The sequence below is a fragment of the Aspergillus brasiliensis genome (assembly GCF_001889945.1).
Source record: "Aspergillus brasiliensis CBS 101740 unplaced genomic scaffold ASPBRscaffold_17, whole genome shotgun sequence".
NCBI lineage: Eukaryota > Fungi > Ascomycota > Eurotiomycetes > Eurotiales > Aspergillaceae > Aspergillus > Aspergillus brasiliensis.
In genome coordinates this window covers 56,629-80,663 of record NW_027137458.1, presented here as the reverse complement: position 1 = coordinate 80,663, position 24,035 = coordinate 56,629, and the positions used below count along the sequence as shown (strand labels likewise).

Here is a 24,035-nt window from a genome sequence, read left to right as displayed (position 1 = left end):
CAGTCCTAACTGGAAGCGTTCGGAGGAAATACGGCGCGAAAGCATATCGTTTCCTACAAAGGCAATCGGCGAGCAGTATCGATCATCAAAGCCACGAATACGGTGGACGGTAGATAGCGGGAAACGGAACCGACATCCGCGATAATATCTCAGGACAGAATTGCCTGGTTAGGAATAGTGCTTATGGTATGTACATAGGTTGAACTTAGCCCAGCAGCAAGGCTTTATCTTCTAACCCGTTCCAGCGTGCAGATCTCTTTTACTCCCTCAAACGGCTCCTAGCTTCAAAGGCCTTATATTAGGAAGCATGTTCTGGACACTATAACCGGATAGAACGTTACCTCCCCAACATATCATGGCGATGAAGAACCTTTTGAGTCTGCTGGGAACCTGGACTGGGAGTGCTGTCCAAGATTCCGCCAATGAAGAGGTGTTCGATCCTAAAGTATGTCTATCAAAATCAGATATACTCAAATCCATGTCAGGACATTTGAGCTCAAATCACACTTATACAGGTTCATCTCAATTATGTCCCACCTGGAAACAAATTTACGATGCAAGATCTGGGCTTGAAACAAAGTGCAACTGCTTCACCCATTGCCGGAACCACACCTTTCCCAATGTTGTCACCGAAAGGTGTCAAAGCTTACCGAAAAGCTCTATTCCAGCAGGACGTCTTAGACAAATGTGCAAGCTCGCCGTTCCCGGGGACTCTAGTTCTCCGTGATACTGTCAAGCACTCTCAATTTATCAAGGATTTCTGGATCCACCCCGAGACAATGAAGATTGTTTCTGAGGCATGTGGTGTACCTTTGGATGTGATCATGCCCACCGAGATTGGGCATACAAATATTCAGGTAGAAGGGACGACTATTTCAGAGATGTGCAGTAACCTCAAGGTTGAACCGTCGGTAGAAAAGGTGGATCTCAGTCCCGAAGAAAGATCTTATGATCCTTTGAAAGATAAAAGCTCTATCATTCCCTGGCAGTATGTTTGCCCACGTGCTATCATAACTTCAATATCGGAGATAAGAGGACTAACTTGTCGAAAGCTACGACTCTTATCCCTATGTGTGTGTGTTGATGTTGAGTGAGACTGAGGGGATGGTTGGAGGAGAAACATACATAAGAAAGGGAGATGGTGAAGCCCAGAAGGTAATGCAGCTTTACCATGGTTGTTGTATTGAACCAGGCTAAATCATGGACAGATTGAGGGCCCTCAAATCGGTCATGCAGTGATGCTTCAAGGGGGCGAGGTCGAACATTTGGCTGCTCGCGCTAAAGGAGTCAAAGAACGCATTTCGACCATCACTTCATACCGGTCAAAAATGCCGAATGTATACGACTCTAGTTACCTTACTAATGTTCGACCCTATGCCAACCTCGATTCGCTATACCCAGAATGGACTCAGTACCGTCTGCGGAAGCTGAGAGATGAGATTACGCACTATCTCAATACGGCGGAGAATCAGCCTGGCTCGTCGTTCCAACAGCAGGAGGCACAGAACCTCATTGATCAACAGATTGAGTATTTACAGCGGACCTCGCGACAGATGGTCTCCTCCGAATATCAGAAGCAAATTCTAGAAAAATATGGTAAAGCGGCTTACTATGATGTGTTCCGTATATGGGAAACTGTTCAATCTTTACCAGAATTCGAGAAATGTGCTTCATCAGTGGATCAAGATCGAGGATGGATGCCGCACAGTATCTATTGGGTCGATCTGCAGAAGTCGATAGAGACAATTCGCATGGGGAAGCCGCTTCACAGTTCATCTGGAAACCATTTGTGGACCAAAACGAGGAAATACTACATGGGCGATGAACTTTTACGACAAGGTCTTAATGAGATATTTTTGGACTGGCTTGGAAGCTCGGGTCTGTGGGATCTTTATTGCAGGTGTTGTTAACACTGTCAATTGCCAATCCATTCTTTTCTACTGCCGCGAGCCTAAGTCTCAAAACAGCCCTCACGGCTGCCTACTGTGATTTTTTCAGGGTGAAGTCCGCCATGGTGTCATATATGCCACAACTGAGGAGAGGTATATTGACGCCCAAAATCTTCAATAAGAGTCCTTGTTTCGGTCGGAACTCTAGGCCTCATACTCGAGACCATGGTAATGTGCAGTTTACTTCTCCTTTTCTGGTGATTCAACGCTGTCCGACCTCCATATCTCTTTGGGATACCAAGATTTGGACAGTCCAATTTATTCCATACTTAGTAAAGATGTCCAGGCCGAAAGCTAGTGTAAAACATTGTGTTGCTGTTTATCACGGCTCCCTAAGTTATCTCTATCGAATCACACGGCTGGTTGTCGAAGATCTTCCTGATCCCTCTGAGACTAAATTCTTAGCGAAGAATCTCTATTGGCTAGACTAACGATCAATCGGCACTTATCTTCAGCCAAACTCCGAAGCACAATCAGGGAGTCCGACAGTTATATCATCTATGCATGATAAGAGGGCGTTGAAGATATTGCCAGGAAGTCTTTCCCTCTTCGGGCTGTAATAGGCGACGTGTTTCTTCTTGTGAGAGCCAGTATCCACTGCTACGACATGGGCATGTTTGTCTGCTTTGCCTGAGACCCTCTAGCTTCTTATCTGATGTGTTATCATATCGCATCGCCCAGCTATTCTGGAAATTCAACATGCGGCAGCGAGATCCCAGTAACGCCATGACAGGAAAAAAATATATACTAGTGACGGCCTATATTACAACAAACACTCTGGGCCCCTTGATGCTTGCCCACCCATAGGCGTAGCAAAGCCTAAATTACACCGCAGAGATGGAATTCTATCGTACTTTTTCTTCATCATGTCGGTTTGAATGTCACTCGTACAAATCATAATAGCTCAATATCTCATTGATTGGACTTATCTTCTTCCAGACTTATAGTACTATTACCTTCTTGGCATGTCATATAGCAAGAATACTTCACTAGCTCAGGAAGAATCTTCTAAGTTTATATACATACTTCTCAATTCCAGACATAATTTACGGCTGATACATCTCCATCAAATCGTCAACTCTTCAGTGGCTACTACTCCCAGTATGACTAACACAATACCTGACGTGGCAAAATTACTCAATGAACCGCAGGTAGCTTTACTAGGGCAGAGTAGTTTCTCAAATAAGGGGAAAGGAAGATAGAACAAAGCTATGAAGCTCTTTTAAGTGCAGTCCATCTGGCATATCCCACCGTCAGGAGCCTGAAAGGGTGTGTCCTTAAATCGAATGATGAATCTCTGGGGGGTATTGCGCAGTGCAATACTGATAAGGGAGAGTATGTTGAAGTTACATGTCCGAAGATGGAGGGTTTGGGATGAGTCACTGCTCGTGCGGTGCCGGCAACCCAATAATCTAATTACATAAGGGGATATATAGTCTTCCTATGCAAATTCGCCCATATATTGTCAGTCCTGGAGGAAGCTGAGCACCACCTCGTCTTCCATGGCCTGCATCTAGCGTAGAGCAGGTCGATTGGGGCCCAAAACATGCCCACCAAACCGCTGGTTAGAACAGCCACGTGAAAGAGGGCTTGCACCAGCGATCAATCTCCTCTCAGGCGTGGGTTTGGTGCGATGAATCGGAGTTGACGCGATGACTTTCATGATATGGAAATCTTGAATGGAATTTGAGCGGAGATAAAGTACCCCTCCATGCTGCAACAAACATGATGGGCTTGTTGTTAACCAGGCCGGTCAATCTCTGGATGTCCGACGGATATCAGGTAGGGCCATAAATCTTGCACAGGCCTACCTCGGTGTAATCGCAATTATATAGTCAGGTCTTCCATTTCAACCACATTTGCATTATGCCCACTGACAGGGAATCGGGAAAAAGCACGCAGTCCGCTTCTCTCGGCCTTGAGTTTGTGCATCCGTCAAAGCCGCTTACCTCGATGCCGTCTTAGACAAAAAGGAGCTGCGGACGGCTGGACGCCTTGTTATTAAGACACAGCAGTCATACCGCCGCCCAAGTCCGGGGCACATTTCAATGCGCCGCCGCGGTGCGGTATTACCATATGGTAGCCGCCTTAGTCGGTGTGCTGATGGTCGAAGGACGCTGCGGATATTGGTCGGCGATGAAGGGCACCGAGTCCAACGGTAATGATCATCCATAGCGCAGGAAATAGTCGCTGCTCGCGTCCCCGAATTTCCCGCTGGCTACAATGTCTGTTGGCCTCAGCCTTTATTGCAATACCCATTCTGCCGACGTTGCCTCTACTAGGGAGATTGCATTCTATGTCCGGATATACTCTTGTTGGCATGCGGTCACTCCGGGCCTTCGGCGTCATTCAGGGCGTACCACATCATAGTATCACCATTTGGCTTATCCCACTGCATCAGAGACACCATGCGATCGTAATAGGAATCCCTCGTGTCGAACTGCGTGAGGTCAGTTGCTCTACACTCTGTGCCGACTGGAGCTGGAGGCCTGACAGGCCTGTAGACTGCATCGATCTATTCATAGCTGGGATAAAATGGGTAAGAATGGGTACCTGAGCTGCATAAGGCGGCGCGCCTGATGTAGGCCACCAATAGACCCAGCACAGCCACGCGCTGTGGGTGGCGGGGCGTATGGCCATGCCCAATCGTCCTGTTGTTGTCAAATAGTAGGCCAACCTGGCAATCCGACAGACGATCATTACTAGAACCCTACTGATTAACCTCGCCTGATCACCCAAAAGGGTCCGGATGCGGGGCGGATGGGGAGCCTGATCGACCTCCTCATGCCCCATCCCCGCGTTCTGAATGGGCTGTCGGGCTGACAGGCTTGATCCAGGTGAGACTGTTCTATTAATATTACTCCGGGCGCCCAGACCACCTATCCAGAATGGGGTTAGTCCACTGCTAAGCTCACGGCGTACAGCTTAACTGTGATATGTAAGATTCAATGGCGGAGATGTTGGGCAAAAGCAATATGGTCACCAGTGCATCCAAGACAGCCAAGTTCACCAAGACCAGCTCATGATCTTGTCCTCTGCTGCAGCTAATTCCCGATGTCATCCGGACTCCTCTAACTGCCCGTGTGGTAAAAATGAATGAGTGCAATTGCTATCCATCCGAAGTTTGGACTATATAAAGGGCCTCATCCAGCTCCTTCTTCTCCATTCTTTTCTTCATCAGACAGACAACACGAACATCTCCATCATCATCATCATCATCATCATCATCATTATCATCATCGCTACCGCAATCGCTTCAAATCCGATTACCTATTAGCAGTTATTTACCACCCTGCCAATATGAAGCTCACAATGACATTCTTTCCTCTTCTTGCTCTCGCCGTGTCTACACTGGCAGCGCCTACCACCGACACGCGAGTTGTCCAACTCCGCCTCTGGGGCGAAACCGGTTGTGCCGAGGAGAACATGGGCGAGCTTGGCCTGCTGACATCCGGCCTTAACGAATGTGGCACCTTCTCGGGTCCCGAGGCCATCCACTCCATCACCACCTACTACGTCGATGCCGGGTTTGCTGGTAAGCCTGTTCTGCACTTCCGTAACAGCTTTTGAACCCACTGACAATCCATCTTCAGCGCAATTCTTCACCGACTCGAACTGCCAGGAAGGCGTCACGACCGTGACAGCGCCAGGATGCCTCAACGGTACCACTGCCTTTGCTAGCTACAAGCTAGTCGTGAATTAGCAGTTGGTGAGATCAGGCGGATAGAGGAGGGATGGATACAGTAAATATGTGCATGGTCTGTGATTGTATTGGATTGAGTGGTATATATACAGAAGTGTGGATATAGGACGTGTCGGAGAAGTAAGAATGTATCCAGAATGATAGAATTGTGAATAGTCTCTAGAATAACGCATTCCTGTCCTGTCATTGGACTTAATTTCCGACCTCTTGCAGTATGATTAGTCTTGTTTATTAGGACTCCCAGCACCCTGGGTAGCGAAAGCCAGCCTGCGAAATGTCAGTATGAATCCTGCTACCATTGCCTTATGTCATTCAATCGAAACATTTTCTTCGGCTTTTAGTTGTAATATAGTGAATATCTTCTTCTCTCATCACTGCGATATCATCTACCAGTGGCTAAATTTCAGGGTGACTCAGTGAGCGTCGCCTACTTTATTAAAGGGTCATCTTCAAGTTCTCAAGGTGTAAAGACTTCGGGAACCAATTGACATAGGCCAGTTGTTAGTATGTTTTCGGATAAATGTCTCCACAGCCCCGCGGCTTCCAACGTGCCATGCAATATGTATTCATCTCTTATACACTAGTACTTCTTGGGTCGATGTCTGAGAAAGCATCAAATGATGTCCAGAATCTCAAGAAACTGCTAGTTGAAACACAAACTAGTACATACTATACAGTGATGCTAGGATACATGATGCAGCACCTGCTGTCAGCACACTAATGCGTAGATTAATTGATATATATTCTTTATGTTTAACATTACCCAGTGTGGATATAGGTGTTGTGACAGTGATGTTCCGGTGGTACTATACTACCGTTGTTGATTTCAGAGTTTTGTCCGGAAATATACATATCACCGCAACACGCGGCGTTCCTTGATGCGAACATTATTAATCCCCATCAAAGAAATCACACACTAAGGACAGTATTGGAGAGTTTCAACTTTGACAGAAATGGAAGCAGCTTTAATAACACCTGTAGAAGTCGTTGTTGATTATTCCTAACTATAAGACATCATAACAAATCCACCAATATGGCAGGCATTTATGGCACGATACATTTTTCAAGAAAGATTTTCACAGGATCGTGCTAACGGATGCGATCGATCGATAATGAATGATGGATTCATGCCTTTTGCGCAGCTTTGACCTCGCTGGAAGGCATCGGAGTACCAATTTTATTTCGAAAAACTACCCTTTTTATCATGCGCATACTGTGCCATCAACGGCCCCTCCAAGGGGTGGACGGGGTTACTTTCCAGCACAAAGGGCGTGGCAGAGTCAGAGGTCTGCTCTAATGGATTAGATGCTGACTGCTGCAGATTGCGAGGGATTCTGCCCCAGCAGAAAGGCGCTTGTTGCTCAGCGGTCTGACTTTCCGGGGCAGGCGATTCACGGCCTTCGAGCTGAGCGCACAGTAGGTTTTTCTTTGCCTCCATATTACCTATATTGCCAGAGTTGATAGAGACTTTGGGTTTGTTGCTAAGGTGGAGGAGCAGCTATCGAAATGGTCTCGTTTCCTGTTCTCTGGGATACGTGGCACCACTAACACTTGAGTAGTTCTTTCGTTGCTCAGATCTAGTGGAAGTCGATATTAGTTCAATGGTCCACAAATGTGAAGGGGAGGTGCTAGGGGAAGGATTCACATCTTGAAGAGTTCGTAAGCAGCTTGCAGCGTAGCACGAGATGGAGGAAGGATGGGCACCCCCGTCCCAAACCGCCATAAATAATCATGACGTCTCTGTCTTACTAACGAGGTCACCTGCTATCGATGCTAGGCGAGTGAATCCAGGGATCAAGAAGGTAGTGAATGTTGGGTCTGAGCAGTTCTGTGAAACCATGGTTCATTCTAACTTTGTCCAACTGTCATATCCCGAAACAATAGCAACCGAGGGAACATGCATAAAAGCCCGTTAACATCAATAGCGATATGATTAGAGCTTGAATTCTCCGAATCCCTACTGATGGCTACTGGACTACTATATTACAAATTGTAGTTAAAGAAGTTCTGTATAGGGACGCGTGATTAAAATCACCTAAACGCCCTAAAGATAATACGGGCGACAAAAATGGGTTAAGAGAGAAAGCCTGATCGCGAACGCTGCGATTGCTGCTTAGGAGGCCTCAGCCTATTGTGAATGTATAATAATTGACCAAATCACCTTTCAGAACGATCTGTTGGGCACAATACGGGGACAATAAACTGCATGAAGGAACTGCATTGACTCAACCGCCCACCTATCATGCCGCAGATGAATGCGACAGGGAAAGTCAACACGTAGAAGGCTTCAGCTGATTGATGTACAACACCTCCCTTCTAAATTCCATCCTGCAGTACTGCGACCACGGCGTCCCCAAACTCTCGCGTGCCTGAGGTACCTCCCAAATCAGGGGTGCGGACTCCCTTGTCCAGGACCTTTCGCACAGCATTCTCAATCTGGCGCGCTTCGCTCTCCATGTTGAACGAGTACCGAAACATCAGGCTTACGCAGAGAATCATCGCAGTCGGGTTGGCGATGTTCTGGCCGGCGATCCTTCAAGCTGTTAGCATTTGGACCTTCTCGTCAACCTAGAATACATACGTCGGAGCAGAGCCATGCGTTGGTTCATATAGACCGCGAACCTTTTCCTTCTTACCAGGATGAGGAAGACCGTCCAAGCTCGCACTAGGCAGGACACCTAGTGTCCCAATCAATGAGCCTGCCTGGTCCGATACCATATCACCAAAGGTATTGTCAGCCAGAATAACACCGTTGAGGACTCGTGGGTTGGTTGCCATGATCAACGATGCTGAGTCTGCTAGTTGATGTATCAATTTCACCTGTGGATACTCCACCGAGATAGTGTTCTCGACCACACGCCGCCACAGACGCGATGAGGCCAATACATTGGCTTTGTCCAGAGAAATCACCGGCCATGGCGGGTCATGCCGGAGGGCAAGCTCTGCAGCGAGACGAGCAATGCGTTGAATCTCCGTGGTGGAATAACCCCACTCATCCATTGCTGCACTCATATAGAAACAGCTAGGTTAGCTATCCTTCCTTCTATACTCAATGAGATAGTGATATACCGTAATTCTCCTCCTCAACCTTCCTGCCAAAGTAGGCCCCGCCACAATTTTCCCGTACGACTACAAAATCGACCCCGTCGATCACCTCCTGTCTGAACGGCGAAAAGTCCCTTGCAATCTCTCGACTTGGCACATCCACTGAACACGGCCTCAGATTTGCGTATATATCCATGGCCTTGCGTAATTGTAACAGCCCTCCCTCTGGCCCGTCCAGTCCGCGTCGGATGTGATCCCACTTCGGACCCCCCACTGCGGCGAAGAGCACGGCGTCGGCGGCGACCGCAGCGTCTTTGACGGGCTGTGTGACGGATTGACCGTGGGTGTCGATGGAACTGCCCCCGATGAGTTCTTCTTGCAGCTGAAATTGGATGGAGCGACTGTTGAACGTTCGCAGGACCTTGACGGCTTCGGCCATGACCTCCGGACCGATGCCGTCGCCGGGTAGGACGAGGATGTTGTAGGTTCGTGCTGTATCCGACATTCTAGTTGTAGCGTGTAGATGATATGATTCAATATTCATGGAAATGCGAAAAAACATGAATATGACGATAGCAATGTCTGTGGTCGGGACATTCGCAATGCTATATCCGCTCCCAACGGTCGGAGATCAAGCCGAAAATGCGGGGAAGATCCCCGACCGGCGTTATTCCGACAATGTTACTTTATTTCTCCTCCTCGACACATATCAGTTCGGCGTAATAACAATTGGATCATCGAACATCGGGCTATAATATTGCCCTCAATTATTACAGGTTTTGCCGACCCGAGCAACATGTTGAGCTGGCTGGCAGAGATCTCAAGCCGGGTAGTAGCAGCCCCAGCAGGAACAGAACTTAGCCGCTTATCGTCTTCACCAATTCGGGCTCTTGACATAGTTCTAGTCATATTGAATTAAGCTGTCACGAGAAGCCCCCTAATGAGCCCGTCTAATTCTTACGATGAGCGGTTGCTTATCCCAAAACCACCAAATCCCCTGCTTCTCCCAGGCCGGCACATCCACCCCAGCCAGATCATACCTCCACAACAAGCGTGCCAGAATCAGCCGCAGCTCCATCCAAGCTAGATTCTGTCCCGGACAATTATGCGACCCCAGTGAAAACGGATTGAACGCTTCCTTCTGCTTACTTAGATCGCCGCGAAACCGCTCATCCTCTCCCAGCCACCGTCCGGGGGCAAACTCACTCGGGCTGGTGAAGTTGCGGGGCGCGCGGTAACTCGCCAGCGGAGGGATGGAGACAATCATTCCTTCGGGCACAAAATGTCCGGCTACCCTAGCTCCACCCCGCGGGACTTGCCGTCGCATGGCGTCTGGAATGGTTGGGCACAGGCGCATGCCTTCCATCAAAACGGCATCGAGGTATGGCATCGATTTCAGCCGGGTGGCTGTAATGTCCTTTTCCGTGGGGAAAGTATGATGGAGCAGGTCGACTAGTCTGTGGAGCTGGTCCTTCTCCCGTAGAAGGTAATTGAGGACGCCGGTGATGACCGTGGTAATGGATTCACTCCCGGCCGCGATAATCAGCATCGAGTTCACTTCCATTTCCTCCTGCGTCATGGCGCGCGATGCCAGCATGGTTCCCACAAAGTCCGGTCGCGTGGTTGTACTGGCAGTGGAAGTGGCCACCCGCTCCGCCACCTTTTCATCGGTGACCTTCCACATCTCCATCACCGGCTTCAGGGCATCTGCGGGGGTAATGGCCATCAGGAAACGATACAGCAGAGGGTAAAACTTCATCGAGCCAACAATAATGGCCGCCTTGAACTGGCTGACGGTCTGCACCCAGGGATGGTACCGCAGACCCTCCAGGCACCCGAAGGAGCTACCCCAGGTGAGATCCCCGATTACATCAAAGGCGAGGTAATTGATCCATTCCACGAGGTCCACGTCCGCACCGTCCCCCCCATTGCTGGTGATCTTTGCGTCCAGTTTCTCCACGAGGGTATCGATGTATTTTTGAAGAATTGGTTCCTGGAGGGCCGCGAATTTCTCCGAAAAGCCTGGCGCCAGGTTCTTGCGAAGACGGGCATGGTCAGCCTCCGAGCAGGCAATTAAATTGGGTGCCGTTTTGCCGGGAGGCTGGTCTTTGTATTGCTGCGGGCGGACGAATTCACGGTCTGAGGTGTAGATGTCCCGCCAGGCGCGGGGGTCCACGAAGGAGAGTTCGTCTGGTGCGACGCGGACAATGTCACCATATCGCGCGTGGAACTCGTGGATACGATGGGGGAGTTGGCCGCTGATGTTGGTCACGAGAAAGGGGAAGCGGAATGCACGCCAGAGAACAGGGCCGGGGTAGCGGGCGAGCGGATGGAGAAAGAGATTGTAGATGATGAGGGTAGTAAGATACTAATTTTTTTCCAGTTAGGCTTGCTCGCATGGTCTCCGGGGAGATGGAGAGGACTTACGAGGATGAGCAGAACGGTTGCAATGACAAGAAGAGCCATTGCGTTAGGGGCGAAGGAGTAGAGGAGCGTTGGACTGGGGGAGATACTGAGAACAGAAAAGTTGACACCTAAAACCGGCGAGGAAGTGTGAGAGAGAGGACGGACTGCGGCGGTGTCGGCCACATGACGAGGCTGTCATTTCCATGCCTGCGTCTTAGCAGAGTCCGGGTATGATCGCAACAGAAATTAGGCCGAGACGGAGGTTACGTTCTGAACTAGCATGCCGGCTAAGCATAGTTAGTGTTTACTACTCCGTAGTTAGGCTGATACTAAATAAGATCCACCGTTTGATTGGAACCCGCTGGCGGCATGTCTTGGTCCCTGGATCAATCATGGTCGGCCAAGACACCGATGTGGCCCCCACAATAAGCACTAGGCCAAGTTACTACTCGAGTCCCTTAAAGCGGGCTCCTCCGTACTTCGCACAGGGCATCCTAAGGTTCAGGACGAACAGCGCTGCCCGAACCGAGGGATCCACAGACCCGTTCTGACAGCCCCAAGCAGAGGGAAATTAGTTCTGTTTACCGCACGGGCTGCGATTGGTCGCTAATAAAGAAGTGGCTCGGACATGACAGGGTCATCTCACCGATGCAGGTGAGTCGTTGACCAACTTCATTATGTTGATTGGATAGAATCGTGTGGTTCTTCCTGATCGGTCGATCGAGTAGGTACCCGAACTTCCGGTGATTGCGGAGTAGGCCGCCAGGCCGCCAGGTTGTACGTATTTTCAGGTATTACTGATCAATACCCTGGTAGGTAATAATACTACTTGGAACAAAGCGTAATAAAATGGATGAAGTGCAGAACCTCGCTAGGGGTAGGACCTGGAGAAGGTTCTCTATATTCTTAGTATTTGCATTACATTTGTGAAATACAGTGGTTATACCAGCAAGGACCTGGTAATAATCAGAAGTACGCACAGTACGTACGACCTGCCCAACCTGGCCCACCTATACCATCCCCGACGGTTTGTCCGACATCGTTAACATACGATAATACACGTTAGACCCTCACACACCTTCTCTTAACAAGTAAAACAGCTACTACTATACTCCCGAATCAATCTGATCCACGAACTCATTATGACTAAACCTATCCCAGTCAGAGCACGTCTGCTTCATGACGGTCGGAATTTCCATATCCTTCTGGATCAGATCCGGCTGTTCCTAAAGTCCCCCGACCCACCCAGCCCTCGTTAGCAACCATCCCTTAGGAAAGAAGAAGAGTGCAAGAAAAGCAAGAGGAAAACCAGTGAAGGGGGGGAACTTACCATCACCAGAATAACCATCCCAGCACTCGAATGAATTGACATATGGCAGTGCAAGGGCCAGATTCCCGGATTATCCTGTCGCCATTCCAGTACCACGTAGGCAGGATCCTCAACTGTCCCGGGCTGGAGGATATGAGTGTCGCGGCGGAGGGGGTTGGACGGATTGGTGATGTGGCCATCCCACGTGCCCTGGCCTTCAGCGAGTACCCAAAAGTTGTGGCCGTGAAGGTGCATCGGATGGGCTGTCGCGTAGGTATTATTGAAGATGAGCCGCACGGTACTGTTGGTGCCGAAGTTATACACATTGCGCTCGGTGGGGAAGGTGAGGTTGCCTTGCTTGGTGGCGAGGAGGATAGGATCATTATAATCTGCGCGGAAGGAGGAACCATCCATGAACATGACGATAAAGCCGGTAGCGTTATAGCCGACACTGATGGTCACAGTTTGCGTCGTCGTGGGGTCGCTCGGGGTGAGAGGGTAGTAGGGAATTGTGCGGTTGAGAGGGTCATTGCGACAATTGTTGCTTGTCCAGGAATGGCCGGTCGTGTTGGGCGTCAAGGCTGAACTACCAGTCTCGTTAACACCCTCATACGCAATAATCGCGCGTGCCGTAGAGACGGTAGCTGTATTCTGCAGGCAGACCAAATCGATATCGGAGCGCATCCAGACGAGATCGGTCGACGAGCCCGTACCGGTGACAATGACGTCGGTGCGCTGGCCCAGCCCCAGAGTGACAACATTGGTCCGATACGGCTGCACGGGGACATAGTCATTGGCAATGACCAGTAGATCATGATTATCAATGCTGAATTTCTGGTTGGCAAGAGCACCAGTATTCATGAGGCGCAGGCGATGTCGTTTCCCCGACTGGAATTGGAATCGTGCCAGACCACTTCCCGAATTGCAGCCAAGGGGGGTTGAACTAGCATTGCAATCATACATTCCTCTTCCGTTGATCAGGTTATTATCCACGGGAACGGCCAGGGGTGGTTTAGAAAAGCTTTCTTGCAGAATCTGGTAGTAGGGGACGTGGTAGTAGTCGGAAATCATGACGGGCCCCAGATCAATGTCATATTCAGCCGCCTGTGACTGAATAGGTCCATGGATAACCATCGGCCCGTAGAGGCCGTCATTGTATTGCGCGCTATAGTGTGAATGATACCAGCCACTACCATACTGATCGGCTTGGAACGTATACGTGAAGCTGCCTCCGCCAGGGGCAATCGGACATTGGGACACCCCGGGCACGCCATCGTACCAAGGAGTTTTGCGCTGGGTCAGTCCGTGCCAATGCAAGGTAATGCCTTCATCTTCACGATCAATATTGTTTGTCACCGTTACTTGAATCATGTCCCCCCAATTGGCTTCGATCAGGGGTCCGGGGAACTGATCATTGATGAGAATGACGCTCTTGTTGAAGCCATCCGGGGATTTATAGGCCCGAGTCACCGTGAAGTTATAATAACGGGTGATCCCAGTGCTTGGGGCAGGTCCGGCAGGATCAGCGCCCCTCCAAGGAACGCCTTCCATCGACTGAGAGCCAATTAGTGTTCTTGCATTTCCAGGGACGCATCACGCGAGTCAAGAAGTCTCACCCCATCGCTCAGAAATCTCGGTAAGTTTGGTGATGGTAGGGTGCCCCAGGAAGATGTTCCTAAATTCCTAGTAAGCTATCACGGCTTTCTTTCTGTGTTTCCTGTCAATAGATGTCAGGGGAATAATACCATCGGTGGCGAATGTTGAGATTGCCGCGGTAACGGCTGCTATCAACCACGTGAAGTGCGAAACCCGAGCCATTAGAACGTTGATAGGTATTCAACGTCAAATGAGTTAGCACAGTGAAGTATACATGGGCTCAAGAGAGGGCACGCTTTATGCTTCCCCTGCTCTCTACCTCTCCCTGTGTCAGTCCGTCTGTGTGGATCCAGCCATCCAGGTACCGGTTCGATCAGAATCCGAGAATCGAATGAGATAACTCCTCTACGAGCAGGACACAGCCATAATGAGTGGGCCCATCATCAATGCTGCAATCAATTGTACTCCGGTAAGCGAGTTGCAACATCTATGCCTGGGGGCCAAATTCGGACGAGAGTCGCAAATTAGGATGTGTCTCCGTCTGCAGTACCATTGCATTAGTTACTTTGGATACTAACGAGCCTTAACTACTGCGTACTTGGCTAAGTAGTTCTATGCGCCCAGAATGGCTTGTCAGGTGCTAAAGCTATGCATGTCGCGGTACTTGTGAAAATATTGTAAACTGTAATTTGAAGGAAAAAAAGGGAAAGGTAAAACAAAAAAAAACAAACAAGCAAACGACGAAGAGCATTTGATACCGTAACACGCGGGTAACACAGCCCTCACAGCTGGAGACATTCTGACGCTGGACGGCGCCGCATCAAAAGTTCCGCGTCCGGATTGGGGAAAATAAATTCATGCGCGTGCAAATTCTCCGGCCGCTTGCCTGGCTCTTTCAACTTCCACTCGAAATCCATCAAAAGTCTAACTAGAATGATCTTAATTTCCAGAGCAGCGAAGAATCGCCCGGGACATGCATTAGCCCCGTGGCCGAAGTTCAAGATTCGGTCCTGTGTAGTCGAGAATTGGTGCAAGTGGGCCTCGCCGTCACGTTGGCGCAGTTTATAGTAACGGAACCCATCAAAGGTTTCGGGGTCGGCGGTGACCTCGGGGTCATTCTGGATGGCGTTGACTGCCATACTGATATGCGCGCCTTTCGGGAGCTGCGTACCATCCGAGAGGGCCACCTCTTGAAGTAACACCCGATGCATTGACAATAGTGTTGGGGGGTTGACGCGCTGGGACTCGCGCATAAAGGAGTCCAGTTTCCGAAGCTTGGAGAAGGCAGACTTTTCCCAGGTCATCCACGGGCCGTTTTCTAGTACAGTGGTGCGGATCTCGTCTCGAATGGGCTCGAGGTACTCGGGGTGGACAAGCAGGTCATAAAGCACATGTACAGCATTCATTTGCGATGTATGAATAGCAGCCAGTGAGAGAACGACTTCCAAATGGGCGAGAGAGGCTGGATCGCTCTCCTCCGGTGTGGCGATCTCCATCATCCAAGAGAGCAGGTTCTGCTGGTTTTCGGGGGGTTCCTCGATTTTCTCTGATGCGAGTTTGCGGCGACGGTTAATCTCGGGGACGAGGAGCTTCTTAGCTTGACGGATATAGGCGCTTCCTCGATACGACGAGGGCATAAACCATGTCAAAAGCCCATGAGTCCACATGGGGAAGAGGCGCAGGAAGACCAGGGAGACAAATACATTCTCGGTGAATTGTGTCGACAGCTCCAGCCATTGCGGATTGCGACACAGCGGCTGACCAAGGAATATCCGGGCACTCACGCGTGACACCAGGTCAAGGATGGTGTGATATGGCTTTATCGTCACCCATTCATCTGTTGTTGGCTTCGTACGTCATTCTTTGGATGAAACGGTCAGGGATGGGACACTGACCTTCAGATCTAGTGAAGTCCTTCTCGATCGCGTAGTTGACTTCTTCCTGCATAGGACGAGTTATGGAATTGAGATTTGGGGTCAATTTGACTTGGAGTGTTCGAAAGTGCAAGTTATTGCGTAGGATGATGTGCATATTGATGCGTGAGCCCATTAGGTTGTGCACATGCGCCAAAGTTGGGCTCGCGATATGATTAGGCAGCCTGCGAATTTCATCCACATATTTGGGAGGCAGTACCAGCATATCGGTATCTGCTCGGCGGAACTGAAAGATTCTATGCTTGCACTGCAATTGTCTCAGTGAGTCAATGTCGGGTGTTTGTTTATGTGTTTCAGGGTGTCTACCTCGCTGTATCCCTTTTGTAGCACTTGTTCGGCGTGGTGGAAGAATCGGAAGTTTGAGATAATAACAGGTTCCCAGGGAGATTTGGTACCGAATATAGGCCACTTGTAGCCGAAGATCTGATTCCAAACGATGGAGCAACAGTATGCCCCCACTGCCAGGAATAGAAGCGTGTAGGTATAAGGAATTGATGTAACTGGCAAAGGGTGTGCTGTGGTGAGTACGGTCCATAACTCCGTATCATTCACCCTGATGTTATCGACCATATTGATGATGATGATGATGATGATGATGATGTTGATGATATTTGAATGAGCCTCACTCCAGGTTGGATGAGAAGATGTGCATGTCACGTCTAGACTGTACCGCTGAAGATGTGGTTCTTATACTTATGTTATAACCCAGCATTTTTGGGTCAATCTTAGCAAACGAGGGGAAGGCCAAAAAACGGATAGTAGTACCGTACACCCTGTTCAAATCTTCTGCAAAATACATGTTTGTAATCATACTATATCCATGAACTTGATGTTTCCTTAGTCTTTTTCCATTTCCTTATTGTTACCGAAACGGGATGGATATTCCTAGGTACGGGCGAACGGCGCGGACCCTCTAGGTAATATTGTTACAAGACACACGTCCTATCTTTGTAGGTGTAATACACATCCCACTCTGCATTAGCTGCAGGTGATAATTAAGCGAACTTCTTGCTAAGCTCTTGGTCAGACTCTCCGGTCTGGAACATTAATGGCTGAGTTGATAATCAAAAATCAAAGGCTGCGCTTCGAGATTCTGTGGTGGGATATTGGACCCACTCCATTATAACTAACTGCCACCACAACGCCGTATTTCAAAACAACCACTCATGTACTACAATAGTTCGTATATGCATACATGCATGTCAGATTATAGTTACATATTCTCTTACATTACTTCAATGACGGTTAAATTATGCGCTACTATCTAGCATACCTTGGCCTAGCCCGTTGTCAATGCGACTAGCAGACTTCATACTATGGACCCATAGCTTTTTCGTGTAGTACTCGAATAGCTTTCGTGTGGTTACGAATCAGCGTACCGAATATGCTCCGTAGCGAACTAGCAATAAATAATTCTTACGCCGGAGGAAACATGGACATCCATTCCGATATAGTGAATGGTTGAGAATCAATTGGAGGCGGAAATTTCATACTAGACTCAATACCAATAATTTCAAGAAGTGCGCCTCAAAACGGGAAAGATGATAAGGGCAAAAGTCCTTTGATTAATAGCCTCGGTGCTCATCGCCGATACTCTAGCCAGGTAGAGCGATGCTTCCGGTTGCCGAATGTCCCAGCTTGAATGCATCAAAGATATATAGTACTACATAAATCGCCCGGAGCGTATAGCAACGACGGCGTTTTCTTGTATCATTTCCTACCACTCCAGATAACCCCAGACAAATAACACTTGGGACCTCATTAGCTCGCATTCACATACCATCGCTCCTCATTCGGAAATATGACTTTTGAGAAAAGAATAAAGCTGAGCTCACAGCCACAGGACCTGGTAAAAAGAGCCCGACATCTGGTGGCGAACATTGCAAAAGGTTGCCAGAGCCGAAATGGCTTCGGGGGGTTCGGTATTGCCCTCTACGACACGGCATGGTTATCGATGGTCACCAAGAAAGACCAGAGTGGTGTCCAGCAGTGGCTCTTTCCTGAGTCATTCCAATATGTGCTTCATCATCAAGGGGAGGATGGATGCTGGGGACCACAGGTCACTCTCCTCGACACAATCATCTGTACTATGGCCTGTCTCCTGTCCTTATTAACGCACCGCTACTCGCCGCTGAGTGACCAATATGGGGATTCCGAACATGAAACTAAAGATCTCGATTCGCGCATCTCGCGCGCGAAGATTGCTTTACAACAAGCCCTGCAGCATTGGGATGTTGCCTCCACTCTGCAAGTCGGGTTCGAGATTCTAGTACCCAGCCTTCTACAGCAACTCTCTCAACACGAAATTGAACTACACTTTCCGGGAAAGCAGAAATTAATGGAGCTCCGCGAGAAAAAGCTGGCAAAATTTCAGCCGGGGATGGTTACCTCTAAGCATCAGACGACTTTGTTGCATTCTCTCGAAGGATTGATCGGAGTCGTTGAGTTCGACAAGCTAGCCCACCATTGTACGGCGTACGGGGGTATGCTGGGTTCCCCAGCTTCCACTGCCGCCTACCTCATCCACTCTTCCACCTGGGATGATGCTGCAGAAAAGTACCTTCGACGGGTTGTGGGACACTATGGTTCTTGTGGTGGGGTTCCTAGCGGATTCCCAACCCCTGTTTTTGAAACCTCGTGGGTTATCTCCACTCTCCTGGATAATGGCTTTGAGACCACAGACTTTGCTATCGAGGACATACAAGCCATTATGACCTACCTCAGCCAGCTGCTCATCGAGCAGCAAGGAACACTGGGGTTTGCACGGGGATTTGTCTCCGATGCTGATGACACCGCACGGGCTCTTCTTGCACAGGCCTTTTGTGGGATCGACATGGATCCAGCTCCACTTATTCGCCGCTTCGAGGCCACCAGCCACTTCAAGACCTACGAGCTTGAGCGCAATTCCAGCCTCAGCGCCAACGCAAATGTCCTGTTGGCCCTGTTGTTTGCACCCGACAGCGCACGGTACTCAGTACAGATTCAAAAAGCAACGGAATTTGTACTGACAGAATGGGATTCCGGAGTTCTGCGCGACAAATGGAATCTGGCCTCGGAATATAGCGAGATGCTTTTCGCCCATGCACTGGTCCGTCTTCTTCATGTCCGAGGGCAGGGAAGTTTGCCCTCCTTGCCCTCAGAGCTGGTTGAATCACGTGTCCCAATAGCTGTCTGTCAGCTTCTCTCCCGAGCGATACGGAAGCAGTCTAAGAACGGTTCCTGGAGGGGATCTGCAGAGAGGACAGCATACATGATCTTACTCCTCGCCCATGTGTTGAAGTTACCTTGGCCGCAAACTGTGCGGCAGCTAGTGTCAGATTCCATTTGCAGAGGAAGGGACTATCTGGCCGCCCATACCGATGATTGGACGGATGGGGACTACATATGGATTGAAAAAGTGACATATAAGTTGCCAATTCTGGCCGAGACATATATCCTGGCGGCTATGAAGATATCCCTCGATCAAGGATGCACATGGACTTCAAAGTTATTACAGCTATTCGATGTTCCCAAGAAAAAGCTTCAGGCGATGTCTCTCTTCTTTGGTCATATTCCTGTCCTGCAAAATGCTTCTGACGATACGATATTGTTGGCTGTGATTGAGGCTGCTTTCTACACCCGTCGCCTAAAGGAGCATCGTCTGGATATTTTCCCCCGCGATAGCATGGGCCTCACCCCAGACAAATACCTGGATTACATCCCATGTGCCTGGACTAGTGTTAATGCTGTGTCTGGATTCCCTCTCTCGGGGCATATTCTGTGGGAAATGATGGTCATCTCGTTACTAAACTATCAGGTAGACGAGTATATGGAGTCTGTTGTCGCCCTTCTCGACCAGAGTCAGATCGGCTCCTTGAAAGCCTTGCTCGAAGCAGAATGCTGCCCCGACCTCCCTAACATCGACCGGGGTGTTTCAGAAGATTCGGAAGGCTTGGGTGAATGCTGCTTTCAGTGTCCCAGCAAGTCCAACAAACCGAGCCCTGTCCTGGCGTCACCACCCTTGACAGCAGCCATCTCCGAAGTCCAGGGAGTATTCCAAAAGTATATCCGTCACATCCGATACCATCCGTGCATCTCCCGCCAGCCTGTCAACGCGCGCAAACTAGTCTTTCATGAATTGCGCCAATTTCTCCGGGCCCACTTGGCCCATAACGCCAATAACGCAGCAATGAGGAGCTTGAAAGCGTGTAGCAGCTGCAGCAGTGGTAAAGACCGTGCTCGCCTGGAAGAACAACGTGGAATGTATTTCGACTGGGTCCGCACCACGGGCGCCATCGATACTAGCTGCACTTATTCGTTTGCCTTCTTTTGTTGTTTGATTAGTTCGGATTCGTCGTTCTGCCTTATCTCCCCCCAACAGGGATACCTTGCGCGAGCACTGGGATTGCATCTAGCCACTATGTGCCGACAATACAACGACTATGGGTCACAACAGAGAGATGCGGAGGAACAGAACCTCAATAGCCTCGATTTCAGCGAATTTACCCCCCGGGAAGCAGAACCCGTGGACTCGGATACTTGTTGCCGGCGGGAGGCGCTGATGGAGATTGCGGAATTTGAGAGAGCTTGTATGCAGCTTTCTTACCAGAAGCTCTCGGATACACTGGACTTGGCAACATCTGGCATGATCAAGGCCTTCATCGATGTGACAGATCTGTTTGGCCAGATGTATGTGATTCAAGATATTGCCAGTCGGATTCAGCCCCCAAAGTTGTCCTGAGCTGTGATAGGCGGGAGATCAACCTCGCTTACCCCAATCTCACTGGGGCATGTACTGTTATCGATTTCCCACCAGCTGTAGTAGATTTAGTGATCCGACGTAGAAGCTATCGTCAATGCCTTTTTAGGAAGCGTTTCCGCGGACCGTGACATTCAAATTACCGTACATCGCATGACCGTATCGGTATTTCCAGATGTGATTACAGGTCAGCCAGATTCATGTAACTCACTTGCCTGATCAGGCTAGTCGCAACTTCTTTGGGCTCTGTAGGATCGTAGGTACCTCGCACTAGATTAGTCTAGACAACGCAGTCTGGATAGGGTCCCAACTCCGCACTTGGCCTTTTGGGATCAGAACATTCGGATCCGCAAAGGATCTCGGTCCGCTGGCCGCTGGACCATCTGTGCGTCAGATATGGGATATACCTAGAGAGGTTTAGCACAGCCCACCTCGGGCAACTTCGATCCGCGAATAGCCTTGCCCGTCGAGAGGCTTACTTTCAGGGATATCACAACCCACACAATAACCCCCGTCCAACTAACCCCTCCTATATGTCCTGTCAGGACAAAGAAACGGGGCGAGGCAACCCCTCTATTTTCAGCTGGAGTGTTTCTGGTGCATTAGTCGAAAACTGTGCTCCCTCCCTCCTCTCCGAATCTCGTCTCGTTGGAGATTAGTGCGGCATGGCCTTTCACACATAATACCCATTTGGCCTCGCATCGCCCTCGCTATTGATCTTACTCGCAATTCCAACTGCGTTTTTTCCCTCCACTTCCCGAAAGTAAATCAAAGATAGAAGCAGCAGTCCCAGCATGACGTCCTTGCAGCCCATCAAACTCTTCTGGAGAAGTACGTTCCGTCCCCTTAATCTGCCTTTGAGGATCAAGTGCACACTCCCCCTAAAGAAAAACAATGCTAAGGAGCAGGAAAATGAAATCCAGACCAAGTACCCAACCCCTCCAAAGTCCTCATCATCCTAGAGGAGCTTAACCTTCCATATGAGTCCTCTTGGGTCGAACTCGAGAACTTGAAGACCAAGCCCTTCACTGACGTGAATCCCAACGGCCGAGTTCCCGGTATGTAGTTTCTGTTCCTCTCCATCATATCATTATTACGATGGGTGCTGATCAATATCGATAGCTATCATTGATCCTAACACCGGCCTTACCCTCTGGGAATCCGGTGCCATCGTTCAGTACCTCATTGATACCTACGATAAAGACCGCAAAATTTCCTATGCTACATTCCCAGAACAATATCAATTGATCCAGTGGTCTTACTTCCAGGCCTCAGGACAGGGTCCGTACTTTGGACAATCCGCATGGTATGTTGAATTTTGCCCCGCGATGTCCACCCTATCTTCTGCTCCCACCGATTCTCTGCCCTTTCTATACAGATCGGACACCACTCTCTGACACGACTCCTTGTCCTTATCGATAGGTTCAATCTCTTCCACGAGAAAATTTATGGTGAATCCCCCGAAAGTGCCAAGGTGCGCTACGGTGCCGAGGTCAAGCGTGTAGCGGGCGTGTTGGACTCCGTTCTGAAGGAGCGTGATTGGCTCGTGGGCGACAAGTGCACGTACGCAGACCTGGCGTTTGTCATGTGGAATACACAAATTGCGTTTTTCATGGCTAGCCGTGAAGGTGATCAAGCGTGGCGTCCTGAGGAGTTTCCTCATTTCACCCGGTGGCATGAAGCCATGCTGGCTCGGGAGTCTGTCAAAAAGGTGATTGGAGTGTTGATGGATAAGGAGGTGAAGAGCTCTTGATCAGACTCATGTTGAATGATAGCCATCGAAGCGCTTCGGACAAGGCTCTAGATATATATTGAGGAATTTCTTCGCTTCCAGCCAAGGCAACCACTCATCATACTCTATATCATAGTCGTCCCAATCCTTATAGCAACCTAAATGCTGTTGTGTGCTACTGTTTATCATATGGACCTTTCAAATGATTTCTTGGTGTGATTCAGAGATTCTTCACCTCATGTCCAACTCTAACACCACCCTTCTTACAGTACTCTACGGATACGAGAATACTGCGGGACTTATCATACAATTACACCGAAGCGTACAGAAAGTAGTAGTGACAGGCGTGCCAATGTTGGTGATTTCTCAAAATGGAAAATGTAAGTTGCCACGATCCCCAATTAGCAGCTCGGTTTCACACTCTCAATTCTCCTCCTTCCTGCCGTAAACCAAGGTTGGGGGGGCGCGGGGGGACCACAAGGGTCGCGTGTTGTATTTTCGGCGATTTGCGCTTGGCACGCTTATTGTTGCTTGACCTGTTCAGAAGCTATTCAGTGTAAGACCGAAGGGGTATTGATGTGACTTTTCAGGAACGGCTCGGGCTACGCTAACTAGACTAGTCATTACACACAGTCGGCTGATTATCGGCGGAAGACAGATTACACCTCGAGCAGACAGTTCAAGATCTGCCGACCCGCTTGCTTACAACGTACTTGCAAGGCGCGCTAACGCAGAGTAATACTAGGTCAGGCAGTAGAAGTATTGCAATCACTTTCCTGTCTGATCATTCGAAATGCAAATTACAAGTCGGGGAGTCTCTATGAACACTGTACACTGAGAATTAGTATTTCCACGCTTCCCGCCCCCCTAATTTGTGTGGCTTGGCTTTTCTCCCTGGCAGGATGCCGCTCGGGTAAATTCACGTGTAAATCGTAAGACTGCCTGGTATCGTTATTTCTGCCTACGGCTACAACAGATACAATTACGAATAATACATCTCATGGCCTGTTTCTATGCGGATGATATGATGGCCTTTCTCAGGTCGTTGGTTGGAAAATGAGAGGCTGGGTGCTGATTCTCACTGACCGAAGGTGGGAATAGCAAATCGTAGTGTGTGGTTGGTCTGGCCAGTGTATCTAAAGCACCTTCCCATGATAGAACCTACTTGAGAATGGTTTTTATTATCTCTCAGTCGAGACCTTTCAGGCCCATGTTCTCACCACATGATAAGCCTGCTTCCGTAAATGCCAGCGATTTGGCTGCTGAACTAACCTAGGAGGAGTAAAATACCCCACTAAACGATCAAGAGTCTCAGGACACTCATAATTTCGTAGAATTCCAACAATGATAGCTGTCTGGACAAATACTATTACAATCCAAAAACGATAGATAACTGTGGATAATTTACAATTTTTTAAGCTGCTGATTGAACAAAAAGAGGAATATATTAAGTGTAGTAGATTTTACAAACAATCATATATATATATGTTCATATATATATATACGTAGTAGTGCCTAGTCGATCCTACACAGACTTTGAACACATCAATTTTTATCCAGTTTATATTTGATTGTTTCGTGATTTGTAGAATATGATGATATGTCATAGGTTAGTATACAGAG

At 49.0% G+C, this 24,035-nt stretch overlaps 10 protein-coding genes across 10 annotated transcripts; 4 read left to right on the top strand and 6 right to left on the bottom strand.

Annotated features, from left to right (window-relative positions):
* Positions 1-355: 355 nt before the first annotated feature.
* On the top strand, positions 356-1,910 carry ASPBRDRAFT_200245 (uncharacterized protein; the record flags this gene model as incomplete). Its single annotated transcript, XM_067621411.1, has 4 exons — positions 356-445; positions 516-988; positions 1,053-1,155; positions 1,209-1,910. The coding sequence occupies 4 exons, from the start codon at positions 356-358 to the stop codon at positions 1,908-1,910; spliced, it is 1,368 nt and encodes a 455-aa protein (XP_067474324.1).
* A 2,036-nt stretch (positions 1,911-3,946) lies between these two features.
* On the bottom strand, positions 3,947-4,361 carry ASPBRDRAFT_48102 (uncharacterized protein). The gene has a single exon (XM_067626019.1). It carries the CDS (start codon positions 4,296-4,298, stop codon positions 4,038-4,040), a length of 261 nt encoding a protein of 86 aa, XP_067474323.1. The 5' UTR covers positions 4,299-4,361; the 3' UTR covers positions 3,947-4,037.
* Positions 4,362-5,249: 888 nt separating this feature from the next.
* On the top strand, positions 5,250-5,652 carry ASPBRDRAFT_136141 (uncharacterized protein; the record flags this gene model as incomplete). The annotated part of the gene is made up of 2 exons (XM_067618767.1): positions 5,250-5,484; positions 5,543-5,652. 2 exons carry the CDS (start codon positions 5,250-5,252, stop codon positions 5,650-5,652), a joined length of 345 nt encoding a protein of 114 aa, XP_067474322.1.
* Positions 5,653-6,624: 972 nt separating this feature from the next.
* On the bottom strand, positions 6,625-7,229 carry ASPBRDRAFT_48100 (uncharacterized protein). Its single transcript, XM_067626018.1, has one exon. The coding sequence runs from the start codon at positions 7,088-7,090 to the stop codon at positions 6,830-6,832; it is 261 nt and encodes an 86-aa protein (XP_067474321.1). The 5' UTR covers positions 7,091-7,229; the 3' UTR covers positions 6,625-6,829.
* A 739-nt stretch (positions 7,230-7,968) lies between these two features.
* ASPBRDRAFT_34384 (3-isopropylmalate dehydrogenase) lies at positions 7,969-9,202 on the bottom strand (the record flags this gene model as incomplete). The annotated part of the gene is made up of 3 exons (XM_067623228.1): positions 7,969-8,185; positions 8,234-8,654; positions 8,722-9,202. 3 exons carry the CDS (start codon positions 9,200-9,202, stop codon positions 7,969-7,971), a joined length of 1,119 nt encoding a protein of 372 aa, XP_067474320.1.
* Positions 9,203-9,634: 432 nt separating this feature from the next.
* On the bottom strand, positions 9,635-11,163 carry ASPBRDRAFT_34383 (cytochrome P450; the record flags this gene model as incomplete). The annotated part of the gene is made up of 2 exons (XM_067623227.1): positions 9,635-11,065; positions 11,125-11,163. The coding sequence occupies 2 exons, from the start codon at positions 11,161-11,163 to the stop codon at positions 9,635-9,637; spliced, it is 1,470 nt and encodes a 489-aa protein (XP_067474319.1).
* Positions 11,164-12,209: 1,046 nt separating this feature from the next.
* On the bottom strand, positions 12,210-14,230 carry ASPBRDRAFT_200241 (uncharacterized protein; the record flags this gene model as incomplete). The annotated part of the gene is made up of 4 exons (XM_067621410.1): positions 12,210-12,329; positions 12,434-13,966; positions 14,029-14,087; positions 14,158-14,230. The coding sequence occupies 4 exons, from the start codon at positions 14,228-14,230 to the stop codon at positions 12,210-12,212; spliced, it is 1,785 nt and encodes a 594-aa protein (XP_067474318.1).
* A 560-nt stretch (positions 14,231-14,790) lies between these two features.
* On the bottom strand, positions 14,791-16,512 carry ASPBRDRAFT_136105 (cytochrome P450; the record flags this gene model as incomplete). The annotated part of the gene is made up of 3 exons (XM_067618764.1): positions 14,791-15,845; positions 15,904-16,189; positions 16,249-16,512. The coding sequence occupies 3 exons, from the start codon at positions 16,510-16,512 to the stop codon at positions 14,791-14,793; spliced, it is 1,605 nt and encodes a 534-aa protein (XP_067474317.1).
* Positions 16,513-17,422: 910 nt separating this feature from the next.
* Positions 17,423-20,900, top strand: ASPBRDRAFT_48097 (uncharacterized protein). Its single transcript, XM_067626017.1, has one exon. It carries the CDS (start codon positions 17,744-17,746, stop codon positions 20,660-20,662), a length of 2,919 nt encoding a protein of 972 aa, XP_067474316.1. The 5' UTR covers positions 17,423-17,743; the 3' UTR covers positions 20,663-20,900.
* Positions 20,901-21,013: 113 nt separating this feature from the next.
* On the top strand, positions 21,014-22,468 carry ASPBRDRAFT_161948 (glutathione S-transferase family protein). Its single transcript, XM_067619496.1, has 4 exons — positions 21,014-21,511; positions 21,604-21,738; positions 21,803-21,986; positions 22,103-22,468. Exons 1-4 carry the CDS (start codon positions 21,475-21,477, stop codon positions 22,431-22,433), a joined length of 687 nt encoding a protein of 228 aa, XP_067474315.1. The 5' UTR covers positions 21,014-21,474; the 3' UTR covers positions 22,434-22,468.
* The last annotated feature ends 1,567 nt before the right edge of the window (positions 22,469-24,035 follow it).